We start from the raw sequence: 22,551 nt of genomic DNA, 5'->3' as shown, positions 1-22,551 counted from the left end.
CGGACGTGCGCAGTAGGAGGCGGGGCGTGTGGGCGGAGCCATACCGCAGAGGCTCTGTCGGGAGCCAGGCAGAGGTGGGCGGGGCAAGCGTGGGCGGGGCAAGGGCTGCACCTCTAAGAAGCAAAACGCCTGGGAATGAGTTGTCTAACTCAGTAGGTTCTGAAGGGAGGCTTCCTGAGTTAGGAAGGAAAAAATGGTTTTTGACACTTGTGAAGTACAAACCGTGAGGCATCAGCACCAGCGTGGATGCTCTGAGAAAGGCGAGGCTTTTTTTTCCTTCTAAGATTTACTTATTATGTATATAGAAGAGGGCGCCAGATCTCATTACAGATGGTTGTGAGCCACCACGTGGGTGCTGGGAATTGAACTCAGGACCTCTGGAAGAGCAGTCGGTGCTCTTAACCTCTGAGCCATCTCTCCAGCCCTAAAAGGCAGGGCTTTATTCTACAACTTAACTTTGGAAATGTGTTTCTGTATAGTCTTACTTTTGCGTTTTACATTTTAGGAATACTTAAGAAATAAATGTGTCCCTGGGAAGGAGTTAAAAAAAAAAAAAGAGTAAGTAAAAGGCCAGAGGACTAACTAAGCAGTGAGTATAGTGTGCTGTAAAGGCAGAGGCTGATCCCGTGTGCCCTAGGACTCAGGCACTTGGGTTTCTGCGTCTGCCCCCATGTGTCGATTGTATAACTAGTCTCTGTGTATGTCTTTCCTCAGTTGTAAAATGGGAAGGATAGTGATGGCTTTCCAGAGCAGTTAATAAAGTGGCAGGCGTTGTTTTTATTACTGTTTTAAGTCACTTGGTGATGGGGTGATCCTGCCTAGATCTAAAATTCAGAGAATTTAAAGCCATCTTTGAAACTGTAAAGATAGCAGTATTCTGTTTGTCAGACTGTTGGAAGATATTCACTGAAACCCAGATTTTATCTGGCTCTTTGCTAGCACCATTTCAAACCTACCGTCAGAATGGTGAGGAAACAGCAACATAATTCCCCAAGCAGAGAAAGCTTGCTGGACAGATGACCTATGTCCTAAACCTCTTGGAGCACGTTTTGGGTGGTCCACCCTGTATTGTGGGGTTGTGTGGAGTTTTATCTTTTGGTCGTTTTCACTTTTTATATGAATGCAATTTGAATTCGTTACCGTATTTTTTAAATTTAGAACATTTGACAGGAAAGTGAATTTCTGACCTGTTTTGGGGGGACTTTTTTTTTTCCTTTTTGGAGGATGGGGTGGGGAGGTGTTTACTTGCTTTTGAAACAGGGTGTTGCCTCATAGTACCAACTGACTTAGGTGCTCAGACCTCCTGCCTTAGCCTCCCAAGAGCTGGGTCTTAATGAAGGAGAAGGTCTCACTGGCTCTGTGTAGGGACTATACTCTTTATATAGGTCCTGAGGCCGTCAGTGAGCTACATCCCTGCTGGTGAGCTACTCTTCAAAATTATCTATTTTGGGCCTGACACCACCCCCTAAGTATTTAAATAGGAGCCTCAATATACTTGGTATTAGTGGCTCTTTTTGTATCAAATATGAATATGCTTCGTTTTCACCGGATGAAGTTTGTTCTGACCAGTAAAATCAAATACAGTGTTCTAAATACAACTCAACCTTTTGGGCTCCCCACCCTGTTTACCAGAACTGAGCTTCATTCTATGCAAAAAATACCAGGGAATTTCTTTATATTATCCTGATATTCACTTAAAAGTTTCCGGAAGTGATGATGATCCTAAATTGGTAGTGATGAATGGCATCTACCTGCCAATGATGACCTCCTCACACAGACACCCATCAGTGAGCTTGTCTTCATCTCACTAAGTGGAAGGTAGATGGCACTCTCTCCCTATCTCCTCTTGTCTTAGTGCAATCTATGTGCTCTTTGATTCCTAGAAAAGTTCGTGTGAATTGCCAAAGAAATCTCAAAAAAAAAAAAGACAAAAGAAAGGTCCAGACGGCAACATTCACTTGGTTTTCTGTTTGTTGTAATGGTGCTATAATTTCCCAAGCCTGGTTAGATAAACACATTTTGTCCCAGTTCGGGAGCCGCTGTTTTCCCTTGCTTCATGAAATTATCAATAGGCAGGCCTTTGATCTTACGAATCCACGCAGCTTTGCTGGCTTTACCTGGGTCGACTACTTTAGTGGATTCACTAGCTTGATATTCCTTCATCTTGGCTTCTCCATATTCTTTCTCCTCCTTCACAGTCAACAGCATGAACCCGGTGTTCATTCTAAGAGGATCCAGGGTTGTGTAGAAACGTGGCCGTTCTTTCTTGAGAGACAGGGTGGCTGTGCCACCCCGAGGAGCGAGCATTCGGTTTGGTTTAATGACCTGCATGCTGGTCAGGGGGCCAACACGGCGCTTTGCCCCATCAATTGAACTGGTCAAGTGCTCCTCGCCCCTTGGGCTATCAGAGACTCTGGAACGGATAAGTCTGGGCTCGGGTATGGTGGACTGGACTCTGGGACTATGCAAGGATTTTTTCAAGTTGGGCTGCAGTTTCTGAACTTCAAGGGGAATATTGGTTTGTTTCACATCGGTGGAAAGGTTGCTGGATCGCAGCTGATCAACTGCATGTTGAGCTGATTTTCCTTTGAAACTTAGGACTTTCCTTGGATATGGAATGGAAGGCCCCCAGGCATCAATGACTGGAGTTCGGGGCCTGTGGGGATAAGCAAACTCTTCAGAATTGTGGGCTTGTTGCAGAGAATTGACAGTCAGAAGGAATCGGTCAGGTGTCATAGGGACTTTCCAGAACTTTTTCTTTGGATGACTGATTTGATCTCCAGGACTTGGCCCATCATCTGCTTCTTCAGAAAGAAAACAAAGGCACATCAGCATTCCATGGAAAATTGAGACTATCTATACAGAAAAGCCGAAGCCGTTCTAACTGCTAGGCACACTGAGGTTTTGTTGCCCAAAAGGCATGCCAACAAACATGCCAGGTGACATCAGAAATGACGACAGCAGAAAGGGCTTGTTTTTAATGACTATACTAATATTTGTGTAGGGTGTCATATTTTGAAGACAGCCTATGTAATTCTAATGTTCCACACATGTTCAAAAATTCCTGTGAGAATGACTCTCGCATCTCATTCATGACTCCCATAAAATAGGTCTTGCAGATTTATAGCATACCTCCATTGTCATCAATAATCATACTGCAAAGATCAATTCTCATTTAATTAACCAGCTTCAGTTATGTTTCCCAGAATCAGGCCTAGATTCTAAAAATGTCACTCACTCCTGCCTAATGCAATGTATCATAGCATGGCTAAAACTAGATTTCTAAAGAGGAGTCGCCAAAATGTTCTGACCAATAGTTATGAATCAGAAATGTTCACCAGAACAACAGAATCCTTTCTACAAACCACTTTATAGTTGAGGTATCTAAGACCATCCAGTTAACAAAGATGTCCTCTTGGATCGATTTAGATCTCTCTCTCTTTTTTTTTTTCTTAAACATTTGGGGGTTTTTTTTGTTTTTAAAGATGTATTTATTTATTTTATGTATATGAGTGCCCTATGACTTTATGCTAAAAGAGGGCATCAGATTGCACTAGAGATGATTGTGAGCCATTATGTGGTTGCTGGGAATTGAACTCAGGACCTCTGCAAGAGCAGCCAGTGCTCTTAACTAATGAGCCATCTCTCCAGCCCCTGGATCTCTTATATCATTCTCATTTTGCCTTTTTTTCAGTCCCTTCAGAAAAACAAGGTCCTTGTTTTCAAAAATAACTGAGTCAAGAAAAGGAGAAATCAGTTGCCTGTCTGAAGCCTATCAACAATCCAAACCCAGAGTTCTGCCATGAAAGGAACAGCAACCAGGTATTATGCATATAATTTCCTTTGGCCATTGGGTGGTGTCCCAAAAGGGACAGATGAGGGTAGTGCGAAACTCCAAGTGTTCCTGATCTTTGCTTTGCTAATTAAACAGTGTTTTATAAAAACATAAAACACTGGGATAGCCGGGCAGTGGTGGCGCACGCCTTTAATCCCAGCACTTGAGAGGCAGAGCCAGGCGGATCTCTGTGAGTTCGAGGCCAGCCTGGGCTACCAAGTGAGTTCCAGGAGAGGCGCAAAGCTACACAGAGAAACCCTGTCTCGAAAAACCAAAAACAAAACAAAACAAAACAAAACAAAACACTGGGATAATTTGGTTGTCAGATTCTTCCCTTCTCCTTCCAAATTCAGGAAACATGGAATTTTTTTTTTCTTTTTCATTATTCTGGGGATTTTGTTGTGGTAGGGTTTTCTGATTCTTGTTTTGGTATGGTAATATATCTTTAGATCTGCAATTTGATACACATACAGATCTTCATGGTATGAATCTTGGCTGTTATATAATATCGATAGTGGTAGGTTGGGTTTACTATTTACCGTTGTCTACTCTGATGGACATTTTATTTGTTAATAATGAACCTTAAGGAAATGCAAATACCATTTTTATTCATCACATAAACAGGAATGAGGAGATAGACAATGCCCAGAGCTGGCTTGCATGTGGTGAGGGCACTTACAGTGTTAATGGGAATATAAATTGATTCTGCAGGTTGTTTTTTTTTTTTAAGTTAAACCAGACAATAACTCTCTAGTTTTTAAAGTGTATTTGCCCTTTAGCTCAGCAGTTTTACTCCTAGGACTCCACTCTGTAGGTACAACTGTATGTATGCACAAATGTAAGATGCCCATGTTTAGGGTAGACCATTAAATCTTAATTGTTTGACTCACTTTGAAACCAGTCTGTGTGGGGATTTTTTTCAAAGGAACATTACTACTATCAAAAAATTAGAAAAAAACATTTGAAAAGCTTGCCAATGCCTTTCAAAACCATCAGAGGCATCCCAGCCATGATATCTAAAAGTACTTCTTAAAATCTCATTCCTATCTCTCCCTCATCTGCTTGTCTCACACACATCACCCATACACACTCATCCCACACACACACACACCTCTCCACACACACTCCAATCTCTCTCCTCTCTCAAGAAATCCCCTCCAACCAGCCTGACCCCCTCTTCCTTCTTCTGATGTGCCCATTAATCCAAATGACACAATGCAAGAGGGAGCCATTTGGGAGGCAGAGACAAGAAACAGGTGAGGCGCTTAGAAAGGCTTCCACTCCATAGCCTTGAGTTAGTAAAGAGACAAGAAACTGATCCCTCTTAGTAGGAACCAGTGGGAAGCCAGTTCTTCTTTGCAGAAAGCATAACTGCACCACTCCCAAAGAAGCAGAAGTTTAGGCTGAAAAACAAGGAGAGAGATTGGGGGCGGGAGAGACCTTAGCTCTTCTTCAAAATAAAATATCACTATTCATCTTCTCTTCACCTGCAGATTTTGCTTCCAGATTCTCTAGCCCATCTTCCCCAACATCACCAGCTCTCTTCCTGCCTTCCCTCTGGGGTGTCTTTGGTTTTCCTTGGTCATAAATCTCTATTAACATGATTAGGTTAAGAATGAAGAAGAAACCATAGTCAATAGGTAATTTGATTAGACCTGAGTAGTGGGGAATACAGCAATAATTCAACTGGTTTTTACTCAAGATACCACTGTATGATCCTTGTCACTGGCACTAAGCAGCCTGGCTCCAAGATCTGGATTCCATCATGGCTCCCCTTCCACAGATCCTTCCTACAGAATATCAAGCTTTAAGCATCTGAAACTCCCAGTTTCTCCAGAATTAACTGGTCATTTGCAGTATGATGTTCTTGAAGGTGACCTGTTGTTGTTCTCTGTAGATCCTGGGTCCAGCTTCATGCCACAGAGGACAGGTAGCATGAAGGAGTCTTGCTAGTCTAACCCACATATGATTTGCTCTTTAGACATCATAAATAGCATCGTACCATGTACATACCCCCACTTACATAACCACACACACACACACACACACACACACACACACACACACACACCTGCCTTATAATTAACATCTTCAGGTGCACGGATTCTCTCTCAGGAGTCTAATGATAACACATTCTGTATAGAACAATTTCCTGTGTATAGTAACTTTGTGTCTCCCCTGAGGACATAATAAGTAATAGTTTAATTAACTGTCCATAATATCCATAATAGTTCCCCCCTCCCTGACTCTATCAACACAGAGAGAGAGAGAGAGAGAGAGAGAGAGAGAGAGAGAGAGAGAGAGAGAGAGAGAGAGAGAGCTCATCCCCACTGATTGTCACTGAAATCACAATGATCTTGATGTTTTACCTGAAGAGACCTTCTTGTTTGGCTTCAGATGAACTTGAGACTTCTGTTTATTTGATAAGAATTCCTGGCCCATAGTCTGTTTACTGGACACAGAATCTCTCAGGCTCTGAACCTGAGTGCTGGACTTGGAATGCCCATCCCCAATGCTGGTTTCTTCCCTCTCCTCCTCCTTATCCTTACTCTTCTTTGCTTTGTTTTTGTCCATGCTGTACTGCCACTTTACGTTTTCAAACTGGAACATGAGGATATTGCTGTCTGTCTGGACCACCATCCTGAAACCAAAATGAGAGTGTCCACAAAAGGAGCATGGAAGCCACCAAAACATACATTGCAGTTGTGTTCTACCCGATCCCTAGGCTCGGGGAGCTGGGGCCAGGCGAGGACCGCAGGAATGGGCTGGTTCAGGGTGGTAGTTTTGTGACTCTTTTCTTTGTGAATTAATCATGAAAGGGACACATGTGTTCTGATGGCTTCACTGCTCAGGGTGGAATACCTTTTCAGTGAATTGCTAATTCTGGAGTGCCAAATACCTAGGATGCCCAAGACAAAAGCTTAGGTACTCTGCAGGGAGATGTCTGGAAATTCACTCTTCTTTTAAGCTTGGTGTCTAGACTCAGTGTTTCTGTTTTTATCCTTGGAATAAAAACTGTCAATGGGGAAGTCTCCTCTCCTCTGCTGAGCTCCCACACAAAGCCCCACTGGCTGCACAGCACCCTCTAGGACCTCTGGACATAATGGAGACATTTTATAAAGCATGGTGATTTCTGTTGCTTCTAATCCTCTCTCTCCCTCCCCAGGGGACAAAGGTCTGGAACTCACTTTTTCCACCCCCAGCACACTTCCCATCTCCCACTCATTTCTTTCATTTTTTTTTTCATTTGCACAAAGTAAGCTGCTCTCTTCTTTGTGTGTCTAGATTTCTTGAAACTATATGAAGAAACTGAAGTTTGCATGTGTGCATGTGTGCGGGTGTGTGCGTGTGTGTCCCCTCCTTAAATACTGTAGTTTTAAGACTTTAACTTGTAGTGTAAACTCTAGAAAAGCATCTTGTTTGGGCTGGAAATGTTGAAATGGAGTCTGAGGAGTCAGATTCTGTTAAGAAATCTCTGCCAGGTTTCTATTTACTCAAACCCAAAGGAGATCATCCAAGCTGGGCATCATGACACCCTTAAGAGTAAACACAGCTCTAATTGTGCCCTGATCACTAAGTCTGGGGCAAAGGCCAGTTAGTCCCACCAGAGATATTTCCTTCAGCCAAGCTGGAGGGAAGCATGGCCTATTATGCTCTGTCAGTGAATCCAGAGTCCCAGAGGAGGAAAAAGCAAATCACACAGAATTGTTCATGGTTCCACCCTCCACACCTACCTACCACCCACCTGTTGCCCTGATAAAAGAAGGATAGCACAGGGTCACCTCTGGCATCGACTTTTATCACCTTCAAACAGTTCCCATTGAGGAAGTTGTAGATGCGGATCTTGCCATCTCCACAGGCACTGATGACACGGAGGTACAGAAGAGACACCTGCAGCACCTCCCTGGAAGGGAACAGAGCAACAAACAGGCAGTACCCACCGTCTAGAAGACTCTGGGATTGGTCGTGGTCTGTAGTGTTTGTGTGCAGTTGGGAGACAGGAGCCTTGTCTGTCTTTGAGACACTGTTTCCATCTTTTTTAATTCTAGATTTAAATCCTTAACCACCAGCCATCCCATCCCCGGCCTGCAGCTGTTTGCAGTTTAGTCCCAGGCCACCAGTCAGCCAAGGAGAAAGGACGCTGCTTCAGGCTTGTAAGGGGGAAGTTGGGGAGAGCGGGTTGATACTTCAGATGGCCATTTATTTTTTTCATGCAATTTGAGCCTTAGCTACTTTTTTATACTGAGAGTTGGTTTTTGATCCAGTTTAGAACAGTGTTGTTATGTAAGAAAGAACAGTATAAGGCTAATGATTAGTTTTATATGAACAGACGTCTTAAATGTATAGACTCTCTTTTTCGGTCTTTAAAGAGTGACTTTCATTCCTTCCAACAAAGAACATCCTTAAAGAAAATTATACATTCGTTGGGATGAGATTTGTGTGTTTTTGTGATGGCCAATAAGCAAGGAGGGAACCAGGGAAAAACCCAGAGAGAGGCCTCCAAAACAGCCTTTCCCCAACTACAGGGTTCAAGTTGGTTTATTCAGTTCTGACAAATACAATGCCTTTTTTATTGATGGTGTTGATTAGTTGAATGTAATCACATCAACTTGCTAGATCTTGCATGCAAAGCAAGCCTGTTGGTTATGATCTACCCACCCAGATCTGCTATGGCGTATGTATGGGTCGTGTGTATCCCCACATGGTTCATGTGCTGGAATATTGGTCTCTGAGGTAGCCATGTTAAGAAAAATTTTGAAGAGGCAGGACCCAGTTAAATCACTGGAGTCCCCACTCTCAGCACGAGGACACAGCTGGCAGTTTGTACACATCTCCAGTTAGTAACTGAGGAAGGCATTGTTAGAAAGCAAGGCCACTTCACACACTCAGTCCTTCCTGGGTCGCCACTATGTCGAGATGCCACCAACGTGGCCCTCACCACAGGCTGGACAGACAGGGCTGCCTGGTCTTCGAGCATCCAAAACTGTGAGTTAAATAAGACTCTTTCCTTTACAATCCGTCCAGCTTTGGGTGGTTCATTTGAGCAATTCATGAGAAATCGCCAGCCAAGGCCTAATTCATCTGCCACTTTGTTCAACAACAACGAGAAACAAAACAAAACAGAGTTCTCTCCGTTTCCTCCCCACTACATATGTATACACACTTCACATACACTGACAGATTCTCTTGGGAACAACTCATGTCATACTTATCGCCGAATGCTCAACACATAGCACAGTACCTAGCCTGTAGCAGATCTTAAATATATAGTTATTCTAAAGGTGACTTACATCTTCAGAGTGTGGTCATTGCTACAGAAATGTTAAAAGAACGAAGTCTACCCTATTGGACTTTAACCTTGGTTGATCTCAGGGCCAGGTGAAGATTCTTCAGCGACCTAACAACTATCAAAAGAGAAACAGCAAAGACCTCAGAAAGCAGATACATGATCAGGATCTCTAAAAACAGCCATGAGGCCAGTGTGGCTTGGATTCCTCCTTAGGTGGAGGCAGAAGATATCAAACTAGGCTTTTATTCAAAAAGTTAAACATCCAATGAAGTCCCGGTGCTTCGATAGCTCAGGCACCTCTTAGTCTGCCCCTGCAGTTATCCAGCACTGGGACAGAGATGTCCTACGCAAAAGGCTTTGCCTCGCTGTCTTTCTTGACTTTGTTGAGCTGGACCTACACTTCCCCCAGGTTCCAGTGACATTTGGTAGTTCAACCTGTGCCAGTATAGCCTATGGTTACACATAGGCTTCAGAGTCAGACATCTACCATGAAACCTGACGCCACCACATACTTGCTGCACATCACTGAGGAAGCACCTCAGCCTCAGTCTCCCCTCACATCCCCCCATACACACCTCACACCCCATTGAAAGGAATCGTCATCTCTACCTCATATAATTTCTGCGACAATTTAATTAGCTGATTTTTTTTTTAAGTTTGCCCAGTACCTGACTCAGTGGTGGTTACAGGTCTTAGACTAGCTCAGACTCCTTTCAGGTTTTATCTGCCCAGAAGATGTCTTCTGCTTTGCTCTTTCTGACCTTTACTCAGAGAGTAACATCAGTGAAGACGGTGGAGATGGAAACTACAAAATTCCACCCTTCTGGAACAGCAACACAAACTGAAAAAAACTGTCAGAATCCACTCTTTCAGGGTCATGGGAAAACTGCAGAAAGTTTGCGGCAGCCTAAGGAGCATTTCAACACGAAAAATGGTCTTAGAGTCGGTAAGAATGGCGTGTTTTGTGCCATGTTAACTGACTCTAGTCCATTCTTCACTTGAATGGTAGTGAGGGGAAAAAATAGCCACATTCTTGGCACAAGAAAGAAGCAGACAGGTTGTGTTAATGATGAGTTATTTGGACTGTCTAAGGGTTCTTGGAAGACTCCCTCAAAAGCTTTGTCTTCGTTACCAAGAGTTCTTTCAGTGCTGGATCTGCTACCCGAGGGGCATTTGCTGGAAAGTCTCATGTGGGCTCTTGCTACCTGAGGAACTAGAAAGTCACTGGGGCAAATGATACACTAACTAAAAAGTCAGGAAATGCCAGGGAATGAGAGGTCCAGGGGCCTCAAAAATCTCCAGCATATCCCCCAGAATCTAACATCCACACTGTCCAGCTCATGCTTAGGAAAGGTCTGAGAGAGCCTTGAGCTCCTGCCCCCAGCTACCCTTGATGTTCTGTGCAGGTGGAAAAGCGTACTAAGACAGGTCGAAGGAGAGATCAGAAAGGAAATAAGAAAATATTTTGCAGGTGAAATGAAAATGAAAATACAGCATGTCAAAGCATACCTGCGATCCCAACACTCAGGAGGCTGAAGTAGTAGACTTTGAGTTTGGGGGCAGCCTGAGCTACAGAACAAGACCCTGTCTTAAAAACAAAACAGCTAAAATAATGCTGGGGGAAATTTTATACTACGAATGTGCACATTTCTCCAGTCAGTAATCGACCCCTTTACCTTAAAACTAGAAGAAGGAAAAACAAATCAAAATCAAGCAGAAGGCAAGAAATCGTAAAACCCGATAGCATAAGTTAATTAGGTTGAGAATTAAAGAAATAGAGCAAATCATGAAACCAAAAGCTAATCCTTTGAAAAGATCAACAGACCTTGATAGACAGTCAACAATGAGACTTTACTAAAACTGACAAGAAAATAAGAGAAGAAAGGCTATGGGTGTGGCCTGGGGTGCTTGCCTGGGCTATGAGGCCCTGCTCAACTCCTGAGCTATGAGGCCCTGCTCAACTCCTGGGCTATGAAGCCCTGCTCAACTCCTAGCACCGAAAAGGAAATAAAAGAAGAGAGAAGGTTCAAGAAACTAATGTCAGGAAGGAACTGGGGGACATTCCTGCTGACAGATGGAAAGTTCTATGGGTAGATAATGTACAACATTGTGAATATACTACAAACTGCTACATATTAATGTAGTGAATTTTACATCATGAAAACTATGTCTCAATTATAAATTGCAAAAAGTTAATTATGGTCTGAGTTGTGGAAAAAACATTGAAGATTATTAAAAAAAACAGAGAATAAGATCACCATCTGTCAAACCAACTCTCCATGCTCAGATTTCTTCTCCCGTATTCTTCTCCCACGCTGTAATCAAAAATCATAATTTTAGTTGAAAACATAATGGGACTCAAAAAGGAGATGCCTCTCTCTAGCTCCTCTCCCAGATAGTTGAGAGGCCATGGTAGCACCATGGTGGGCGTCTCCTGGCCCAGCCCCTGCTAGGCCTGAGTTTCAGTTAAGTTTTAGTTTCTGTTTATGTCTCAGTTTTTGTTTCAGTTTTGGTTTCTGGTAAGGCAGGTGAGGGAGATATTGTACACCAGGCGTGATTCAGCACTTACAGCTCCAGCCAATCAGCAACATGTTAGTGTGGCTGCTGCTCACTTGGCCAGTCCTGTTTAGGATTATCTAATCCCCTCCTGGTTGTCTGTAAAAGGAGCCTGTGAACTTCTCTGGGGGTCATCACCATTGTGTTGTGTGGCTGACCCCGGCATGCAGGAATTCTTCTCTGAGAAATAAACACTCTTGCTTTTGTATATGTGGAGTGGTGTTCTTTTGTGGGGTGATCTGCAGACCCTAACATAGTAACTGTCTACCATATTCAAAAGATGAGTATCAATCCAATCACTAGAACTCTCCAGAAAAGCAATCTCTGAATGAATGCTTGCTGCCAATCAAATATTTTTGAGCACTTGTATCTAGCTAACACCATTACAGAGGGTTGGAGGAGCCTCCAAACAAAAGCGTTAGTCACATCCTCCAGGTAGCTATGGTTTTTCTGTGTTCACACCAGGTATCAAGAACCAATATGAGGCTGGAGAGGTGGTTCAATGAGGAAGAGGACTTGTTGCCCTTGCAGAGAATTGGGCTTGGTTCCCAGCACACACATGATGGTTTACATGTGGTTACCTATAACTCCAGTTCTAGGGGATCCAACACCCTTTTCTGACCTGCCCAAGCACCAAGTTCAAATGGTGCACATGCTTATATGCAGGCAAAACACTCACACATAAAATAAAGTGAGTAAATCTAATTTAAAAATTTTAAATAACACATATGAATGGTATGTTGGTAGTGACATCCAGCAAGAGTGGTGGTATCTGAAGTTGTCTGCTAGCAGACAGAAGGCCTATGGGTTAACGAGATGACAACCGAACTGTCAGGTTTGCTGAAACCATTATTTGCCAGTCACTAAGTCTTACTGGATGCTGTTTAGAGGTTTATAGGTTGTAAAAAACATATAGTTAATAATTTTCAGGAGACATCATAAAGCTGACTTTCTCCTTGAAGTAGCAATTTGATTGTCTAGGTGCTACACTAAAAGGCTTGCTCACAGTTCCCTGGGGATTAGGTCAATTCACTGAGCATAGGTATTTCCCGGCACTCATCTGCTAATAATGTACTCATCGTGTACCACAAAGAGCATACCCATGTATACGCATATCTTGCATACCTCTCACAAGGCCAGTGTATGAGGACTATCAGGAAATCTAGAGCCTGACTTATTAAACAGCTATCCTCAGATAGATCCCTCTAGGGAATCCACTTGCTCTTTTAATCAAGTAACACAGTATTGTGTTTCCTGGCACTTTAATGCATTGAGGGTGAAAAGCATTATCTGTGTAGTCTATAAAGCTGTAGGCACAGCGGAATCATTAATTGGCCACAATAGCCTTTCCAAGTGAGCCCAGCTGTGACCTCAGAAAACTTCTTAATAGGCGCCCAGCAGCCATCAGCACTGAATTTGAACTGGAATGGAAAACAAAGCCATTCGCAATCCTGGAGAAGAGCTCAGTCCCCAGACTTTGAAGTATAAACTTTTAAAATGTCTTTTGTTATTTTTAAAACTTTGACACGTGGATCATTTTAAGGTTTTGTGAGCACATTTCCTGGCAGAAAGGCCAAGTGCGGGAATTCTAAGTTTAGAGTTGGCATTATTTGGAACAATCCGTCAGTGCGCCAGATAGCTAACAGATGTGATTCTGTCATGTGTCACGTGTTCTCTGTAATCTCAGCAGTCAGTAGGCCAAAGCTAGCTCACCAGTTCAACGCCGGCCTGGGCTACATAGGGAGACTCACTCTACCCCATTCTCCCCAACAACTTCTCAAAATGTGTATCTAGTGCTATTATTTCTCAGGAGAAACAAGCTAGGGTAAGAAAGACTGTCCGGAAGGAAGGATGGTGGTAGAAATGGGTAACAGATGGGAAGAAAGCAGAGTGAAATGAGGAAAAGAAGGGCCAGGAGAGCAGCAGTACACAGAGGGACCCATCCACTGAAGAGTGTTGTCTCCACAGTACTAGGAAAAGGAGGGAAGGCCACAGTCACCACTCCACTCCCCGGCACCTACCTAGGATGCTTGAAGGCCATCAGGCACCGCTCATACTTTCCCACCATGCTCCAGGCCATGACCAGGCCATCTGCACCTCCAGAGACAAGATGCCATTGGTTAAAGAACAGGCATTTCACAGCTCCCTCGTGCCCAGTGAGAGTCTGCAAGAAAAAAATGCCACCACTTTCAGACCCTCACCACGCCTCCGTGACTGCCCCTCATTTGATATCCTCAGCTGGCTTAACTTCTCTAAGACCAGAGAGGCCTGGGCCTCCCTCTTGGCAGCAGGCTCTTCCCCACTCAGGAGGAATATGAGTAAGCTAAGTTCTTGTCCTGGTGCGTCCATGGCTAGGACAGGCGCCGTCTCCCTGGAGCACAGAGAGGCCTGAAATCCCTCTTCTCTGCCGTCATCCTCAGCTCTTCGCCATGACTCAGAGGGTGGAGGTGGGCATTCTTGTGCCTGCAGCCGAGGCTCAACCACAACGACAGGACTGAGGTGGAAACATCCTACGTTTCACTGTGGTCCTGTGGTCCTGGCACAAGCCAGATCTTGCCCAGTACCCACTAAACCCAGGAGTCCAAATCCAACAAGAATGTTGGTGGACACATGCTGGAGTTTGGATGCACCCTACAGAATTCAGGTGTTGGAAGTTGAAGCCTCAGACTTGTAGCTTGTCCCAGGAGAGACTTTGTTCTAAGAGCAGTGGTCTCTGCCATGCTCTCTCTGTCTCAACACCCGATGCTCTCCACCGTGGCATGGCCCATCACAAAGGCCTTTACCAGATGACAGCACCACTCTTGGACTTCTCAGCCTCCGGAACTAGGAGCTAAATAAACTTCTATGTTAGAATAACAAAACATGGACTAAGACAACCTCTAACGGCCTTCAAGATGCCGGGTGTTCTCTTATCATTAGTAAAGACAAAAACTACTTTTCCAACACTCTTTTTTTTTTTTTTTTTTTTGCTGATATAATTGGTGGTGGTATTTTCTCTTAGAAAAAGAGAAAATAATTTTAATTTATTGGGGGGGGGGAATGTATTCATCCCCTGACCACCCCTCAGGCCAGGGCAGGATATTCCAGAAGAGGAAAGGGTACTTTACCTCTGCCTCTGTTACAAGGCCCTGGGACTCATATCCTATGCAGCCTTCATCCACCCACTGTTTGATAATGTGGAGCATGATGTGGGGTGGAACCTATGATCCTGGCCTACCTTGAATGTCTTTGGAGACCCTTCCTTGAGTGATTCTGGGATTCCTGGTTGCTGGCTGTAACTCTTCACCAATGTTCCTACTCACTGCCTACTCACCTTTAGCAGCTGAGCTGTGGCAATATGCCACACCTTGACTGTGCCTCGCTCACAGCTGCTCACGATGTAGCTCTCACTGATCTTGGCGGCCAAGATGGGATCTTTGTGTTTAAATGTCTTCAGGCACTTCGCTGTGTCTATGTCCCATTCTGAAGGGGAGAAGGTTACAGTGACGTTCTGCTGCTTAGCTTACTAAATCTTCCCCAGAAACCCTCACCTTGCTGGAACCCCTCCAGACCCACCAGCAATGACAGAGTCCCCTGACAACAGACCCTTGGGAAAACCAGCAATGAGGAAGGCCTTCGCTCTGACCCTGGAACTCTACCTTGGACCTGCCATGCTGGGCAACCGATGTGCGATAAGCCTGAATTGGGCTTGCTGTTGAACATGGTTCATGAAAACCAAGGCATACCTAGTGTCATGACCCCTGCCAAGAGCTCTCTTCCTGGCCCACACCTTCCATCAGTAGAAGGTGAGTTGTCATCTTTTCTAGGTATTTCTGACTGGGACCCTGGGGTTCTGGGGCATTGTTTTCACAGATGAGGGTGGGTTTGCTGCTACTACCTCTGCAGACTGTGTTAGAGCCGGGGTTAGGTGAGGATGGGAGGGGGTGGATATGTGAGCAAGTAGAGCTACCAGATGCTTCAGGTGGGGACCACAAATTCCGGGATGGATGCTGAAAGCCCTACTTCACCAGCCCCCAGAGGTGCTTTTGTCCTGAAGTGGAAGAACAAGTCACCTAAGAGGGATGGCGTATCTGAAGCAGCAAAGCGTTCACAACGAGCAAGGAACTAAAGTGTCTGCCGCGTGCTCTCACCCTCACAGAGCAAAACACTGTCTCTACTCCACCCTGTGCAGCTGAAGAAATGGAGGCCTAGAGTCCAGGGACTTCAAGTTAGAAAAGGACCAGGCGGGAGAGCCGAGAACTAAAACCCAGGCATCCGGGGCCTCTGGTTCGTTGGCCGTTTCTGTGAGGTGAGCCCTCACACTGTATGTGTGCTTTCCAAGTGAATACATCGGCCCACCATCAATAATCTAGAATCATCTCCACATCCTAAAGTCATTCACTTAATCATATCTGAAAAAAAAATCCTTTTTTTTTTTTTGCTTCCCAAGGCATTTTAGTCTATATGCCGTTGCTTTAACAAAATACCTGACGTATGCATTTACAAAGAGAAGACTTTATTCAGCTCAAAGGCTTGAAGGTTCCAGGGCATGGTGCCAACTAGCATCAGCTCAGCTCTGTGGAGGGCTCTCTTGGCTGTATCACATCACGGTGGAAAAGTGTGTGTGTGTGTGTGTGTGTGTGTGTGTGTGTGTGTGTGTAAGAACATTGCCGAACTGGATGCCAGAGAGCCACTGGATTCCATAATCCTTTCTGTGGGCAGTGCCCCAAGTTGGCCCCAAAACTTCCCAATCAGGTCCTATATGTCACTTCCACTTGCCATAGTGGTGACCAAGCTTCCAACACATGAGCTTTTAGGGGGATCACAGCCTAGCACAAGATAGGATCACCACCAGTTCCAAGCGTTAGGGTGTAAACCTTTTTGCTTGGGCATTGCCCTGCCTGCCATACTCGACATGTCTGCAACGGAACCCATGACCTCCTCTCTGTTTTCTCCCTACCTTGTTCTCCCCCATAAGTCTTTGTTATTTCCATGAATTGTATTTTTAGATGTCTGGCAGCCTGGGTTGTTTTTTTTTTTTTTTTTTTTTTTTTTTAATGGCGTTATTGCTCACTTTTATAGCCTTCTTTTTAGATCCAGTTGATGAGAAAGTCCTGGCGATTTCCCCTCTGGAAGTCTCTCACCTGGGCCATTGAATATGAAGCTACATCCACCTAAGTTTCCTCAAGTATTTTGAAGGCACCCTGGCAGTTTTCTAGGGTGCAAGGTGTCTTCATTTGTCCCCCATCTCCACATAGTCACCCTCTTCCAAGGTCTTCCAAACTCATCTGAGTTCTTGTCTAAAGTGCATATCAGATCGTGTCGGGTCCACAGGTGAAAACACACCTGTGGCTTTAAGGTTCAGTTTTGCATTGTGATGCAGAAAGCTCTCTATAACTGGTCCCCAAACAAGCTTAGAAGACTATCCAATACCGCACACAGCAGTCCAGCCACAACAGACAATGGGAGGTACTCAGTACAGTCTTCTTCATCTTCACACACATCTGTCTGTCCTTGTTCACTCTTCTTGGAACATCTCCCACTATCTGCCTATGAAACCACTCATCCTTAAGATCACACCCAAGTGGCGTCCTGCTGATGGAGCTTTTCCTAATTTACTCTTATTTCTATGTTCCTTTTGAACACTGCATGCGGTTAGAAGCACATGACTGAGAGCCAGACAGTCTTCAATTCAAATCCCTACTTCTCTTTGTAGCTCTGATTGTGGCTATTTTTCTGCCCCAGTGGTTGTGATGGTAGTGTTAATTATTAATTATCAACTTGACAAAATCTAGAATCACCTTGGTGATGGGCCTCCAAACATGTCTTTTAGGGATTATCTTAATTACATTAATTAAGGTGAGATGATCCACCCACTGTGGGTGGTGCCATTCCCTAGGCAGGGGATTCTGAAGTATTATTGGATGAATAGATGGACAGATGTATAAATAGATAGACAAATATATAAGGACTAGTTATAGAAACGAGTGAAGCACAAGCTGAGGAGGTGGATGTGCCTGAAATTCCAGAACCCTGGAGGCTGCCATAGGAGGATCATGAGTTCAAAGCAGCCCAGGCTATATATATCAGGAGACCCTGTGCTAAGGTGGAGAGGAGGGAAAAAATAAAGGGAAGAGAGGAAGAAAGAAAATTAAGTCAGATTTCTCACCTTTCACCTGTCCATCTTTTGCTCCAGATACAAGCCTGTTCTTATATAAATCCAGGCAAGTGATTGTCCCCTGGTGACCATAGAAGTTTCGTACGCAAGCCCCAGTTTTCACATCCCAGTATCTGCAGAAATGGGGGGAGGGTTAGAGATTTTTCTGAAGGTCCAGAGGATCCTGTTGTATAGGGTTCCTTTAGATAGTTAGTGGGCAACAGAGTCTTATCACTGTTAGCACTGATAAAATCATCCTCATTGAAAATCCAAATCAGCACTGTGTGCACTTTAGGACTAGTAACAGAGGTGAGCAAGTCTGCTGGACACAGATCAGCTTACAAAACTCAAAACCATTACTCTATCAATAACCAATTTGAAAACACAAGGCTATGATGGCATTCAGAATCAAATAGAATTATGAGGTTTAATAAGAGTGCACAAGACTGTTATAAGGAGTTTTAAACAGAACAAAGAAGGGGGTTAGAGGGATAACTCAGTAAGAAAGGCAAGGGCCTGACTCTGACCCCCAAAACCCACATAATACAAAGCCTGACATGGTGATCTGTGTTTGTAGTGTGAGTGCTGGGGAGGTGGCAGGTCCCTGGGGTTTACTGACCAGTCAGCCTAGCCTGCTAGGTAAGTTCTAGGCCAGTAATACACTCTATCTCAGAGAGAAAGGTGGATACACATTGAGAAAGATTAGGAGGGGTTTGCATCTCTACTCAGTGCCTTGCATCTGGGAAGTCCTAGGTTCCGTCCCTAACACTAGGGCTAGGGCCAGAGATTAGATAGCACCCTGAGGAATGGGAGGGGAAACAGAGGTAGAGATGAGATAGAGTAACAGATAAATAAAACCAGAAATGAAGCCTTGTGCAGACTAATAATGATCGGATGGTGTGAACTGGAATGTTCCAGGCAGCTCATTTCCCTTTCCCTAATGCCCAAAAACAAAACTAAAAATAAACCAAACCAAACCCAAGTCGGAGAAGAGCCACAGGATGGATGAGATCAGGACTTGTCCTACCAGATACAAAGTTTTAAGAAACCAAAGTCATTAAAACATTGTTGAGCAAAGACAGCCAAAAAGAAAACTAAAGTAGAACCTCGAGGCCAGAAATGGCAAGATAGAGATGCGAGTCTTAGGACACAGCCAGCCATACAAGAGGACATTCTTTTTCACAAGTGGTGCTGGGACAGCTGGGGACACAAATGAAGAGCCTCTTAAAACAATAGGAGGTCATAACAAGCATGAGTTTCAGGTAGACGGGGGATCTGAAAGTGAAAGGCAAAAGTAGAACAAGATAGGGCTTTAGGGAAAACACCACAAAGCTGGACAGGATGTCACATGCCTACAGTCCCAGCATTCAGGAGGCTAAGGCAGGAAGGTTGCCTTGAGTAAGAGTCTAGCCTGGTTACATAGCGAGACACTTAAGAAAAACCTAACCCAGAGCTCATGCACACAGGCACCAGATGGTGTAGCCACGATCATCTGTGGCAGCACTCTAGGGCTAAACACCAGAAATAACACAAATATTCACCCAGTGAAACACTGTGCCCCCCACACAAATATGCTATGACTGCTGTACACATCATATGGAGACTCTTAAATCAATCCAGGGCAAGAACCAAGTTTTTCAAAGTACAGCTCCATTTGTTTTGACTTGAAATGTGGGTACAAGTAAATAGATACTATTTTTGAAAATATATAAACAAGAAGAAAAAGCTATGAAGAAATACAAGAGAATAATCAATATAAAACTTTTGGCAATGTTACCCCGTCTGAAAAAAAAAAAAAAAAGACAAATGACTCAGAGGTCAGGGAAGGGCTCTTTCCTGGTCTGAGCAGGAGTGTTCATTATATTCTTTAAAATGGCTGAAAGGATGACCTAGCCATTAGCCCAAGTCCAGTTCCCTGCACCCACACCAGACAGCTCACAATGGTCTGTAAATCTAGTTCCCGGGCATCCCACACCTTTTTCTAGCCTCCAAGAGCAACGGTGCTCATGTCCGTATACCCATCCATAGGCACGCACACACACACACACACACACACACACACACACACACACACACGCATAATTTTTAAATTTTTTAAATCTCTAAAACTAAAATATATGAATCTATACCATTTAAACATGATTTTGCTTCCACATTATATTTCACATCCATTAAAAAACTGATTTCTCTTGAAGGAATTTACTTTTTTAACAATATAAATTACATCTTTAAGAATATTTTTTTAAAAAAGAAAAGAAAAAAAAGAAAGAAAATTTCTGATTTTCAGTGCCAACATCTGCTAACTTACAAATCTATTTCAAAGTTTAAACCGTAAATAAAATCGTGGGTTTTATCTTGCAAAAATATTTACTTTTATAGACAGTCTAGATCCTAATGTAATAAGAGATAACCTGTAAATAAATACAAAATGGAAGAAGCATGCTGTGCGTGCTTCTCACAAAAGCCTCATTTTTGCTGGCACTAAGCAGGACAAGGGTCATGACCTTGTGCCTCTCACCTAATACTCAGGTCGTAACTCCCACTGAAGAGAATGTTCTCCTCCTCAGCTAGGAAGAGAGCCCTGACGCTGCCAGCGTGGCCTCGGAACTCAATGGGCAACTCCTTGGCCTCCATGATGTTCAGAAGGTGGATCTTCCGATTGGATGAGACAGCCATCAGATCTCCCCCGTTATAGTGGATGATTCTGTTTTGGTCCTTCCTGGGTTTCAGGATGCGGAGGGGATGGATTATAGGAAAGAAGAGTTAGTGTCTTCCTGGGCTTCCACAACACCTTACTTTGCCTGCATTGGTGGAATAATAGGAAATGTAGGGACTTTCAGAAGACAAGGCCAAGTGATAATGGGACCTGATGATCCCTGCCTCATGCCACAGAAATCTATGCCAAGGAGGATAAAACCCTGAAGACATGGGCAAATTTATAATGTGTGCGCGCGCGCACACACACACACACACACACACACACACACACACACACACACACCGCGCGCGCGCACGCGCGCGCGCGTTAAATGCCCCAAAGGTAGACTAAACTGAGTGACAGTTCCCAAACTTAATTGACCACGGAAGTCGGTTTCTCATAGACAACTTCAGAGGAATATGGGAAGTCCCACATGCACTAAATTTTCTCTTCCTGTCTTTCCCCTTAGCCAGCATCTAAGGATCGGGTCTTAGGATTGGAGCTCATGCCAATAAGTACCACCGACAATAAACAAGAATGTGATGTAGCCCTTGCTCACTGTGAGCTTTATAGTCAGTCTACTGCCAGGTGAGAATTGATTTCCCAACCAAAAAACTATTATACAATTGGGTATTATGAACAGGATGACCAAATAATTTGTCCAAGTAGAGCCGTCCTTGATTGTGAAAGAGGACACTGTCATCAAGTACACCATGGCCACACAGTAAGGAGGCAATGTCACAGCAAACAGGAAGGCAAAAATCACTTTGATGAGGAGAAGTTCTTGGTATTTATCTCCTGATTCCTTGTGTCATATCTATGGGGCAACACACACACACACACACACACACACACACACACACACACATCTGAAGAGGAGCCATCACCAAACAGTTAGTAAAACTATCCCACACAGACTGAAAATAAAATACAGGCAGCCTCTACAGAACCTTGTGAATAAAGAGAAAGGACCTAGGCCAAAAGTATGGCAAAACATAAACTATTAAAATGCTTTCTTGGGGCAGCGGTTATGCCTCAGTGGCAGGTGCACACAGGCCTAGCATGTGTGAGGTGCCATGTTTCAAACCCCAGCCTTACCAAAATAAATAAATAAATAAATAAATAAGCAAGACTTCTTGTGGCATATCCAAATGATGTCACATGGTACAATTATTATAAATACATTTTCATATTTAAAATAGATACCAGAGTGTTTTGCTGTAATATGTTACAGAAATGTATAATATAATCCCATTTCCTTCAAGTACATGCTATGTGTTCAAAGACTCTATTGTGGAGGTTCAAGGTCACTATTGTGTTTACTAGGTTTATGTCAAGTTGAAATTAGCTAGAGCCATCTGAGAGGAGGGCACTTCAACTGAAACTGCCTCCATAAGACAGGGCCGTAGGCAAGCCAGCAGGGAATTTTCTTAATTAGTGATTGATTCAAAAAGCCTAACTCATTGTAAGTGGGGACACCCCTGGGCTGCTGGTCTTGGGTTCTAGAAGGAAGCAGGCTGAGCAAGCCTTGAGGAGCAAGCCAGTAAGCAACCCTCCTCCATGGCCTCTGCATCAGCTCCTGCCTCCAGTTTCCTGCCCAGTTTGAGTTCCTGCCTTGGTTTCCCTCAATGGACTGTGATTCAGGATATGTAAGCTAAATAAACCCTTTCCTCCCCAGGTGGTTTTGGTCATGGTGTTTCTTTACACCGACAGGAACCCTACCTGAGACAAATATTGATGGTGGCTGGCTCTTGGTGGCACAATTACAGGGGACTTTATTTCTCTGTACACTGGCTGGGATTTATAGGACCTTTCTCCATGGATTAGCTCCCAAGTTGGAGTAAGACAATAGTGAAATTTCAAAGACCCAAAGATTTCCCGTGTGTCATCTACACAAAAGGGTTTGTTTGTTTGTTTTTTGTTTTTTGTTTTTTTTTTGTCAGAATATCTAAAATTAATGAGGGTGTCCCGTGCTGTAGAGAATGGTGCAGATTGGTTGTTCACACAGGATCTTATGCTAGCTAGTTCAGACCCAG

The 22,551-nt window shown here is 43.9% G+C and overlaps 1 protein-coding gene and 1 long non-coding RNA gene across 5 annotated transcripts in view; one reads left to right on the top strand and one right to left on the bottom strand.

Moving 5' to 3' along the window:
- Positions 1–4: 4 nt before the first annotated feature.
- On the top strand, positions 5–21,270 carry LOC131917211 (uncharacterized). The gene is made up of 4 exons (XR_009380633.1): positions 5–74; positions 3,695–3,822; positions 20,985–21,103; positions 21,185–21,270. It is a non-coding gene; the product is annotated as an uncharacterized LOC131917211 (long non-coding RNA).
- The window catches only part of Fbxw10b (F-box and WD repeat domain containing 10B), a 31,286-nt gene continuing 10,688 nt past the window's right edge, over positions 1,954–22,551 (bottom strand). The window contains exons 7-13 of one of the 4 annotated variants that reach the window (XM_059270906.1): positions 20,336–20,536; positions 17,830–17,951; positions 14,995–15,143; positions 13,703–13,845; positions 7,581–7,739; positions 6,205–6,476; positions 1,954–2,801 (exon numbers count right to left, since the gene is read on the bottom strand). In XM_059270906.1, the coding sequence (XP_059126889.1) occupies positions 2,005–2,801; positions 6,205–6,476; positions 7,581–7,739; positions 13,703–13,845; positions 14,995–15,143; positions 17,830–17,951; positions 20,336–20,536 (1,843 nt within the window). In that variant the 3' untranslated portion in view covers positions 1,954–2,004. Of the gene's footprint in view, positions 2,805–6,204; positions 6,477–7,580; positions 7,740–13,702; positions 13,846–14,994; positions 15,144–17,829; positions 17,952–20,335; positions 20,537–22,551 lie in introns of those variants that run through there. The other 3 variants (XM_059270905.1, XM_059270907.1, XM_059270908.1) reach the window with 3 other exon arrangements.

This window comes from Peromyscus eremicus, chromosome 8a (assembly GCF_949786415.1).
Source record: "Peromyscus eremicus chromosome 8a, PerEre_H2_v1, whole genome shotgun sequence".
NCBI classification, from domain to species: domain Eukaryota; kingdom Metazoa; phylum Chordata; class Mammalia; order Rodentia; family Cricetidae; genus Peromyscus; species Peromyscus eremicus.
Note: the sequence above shows the minus strand (reverse complement) of the source record. Positions and strands in the feature narration are given on the sequence as shown.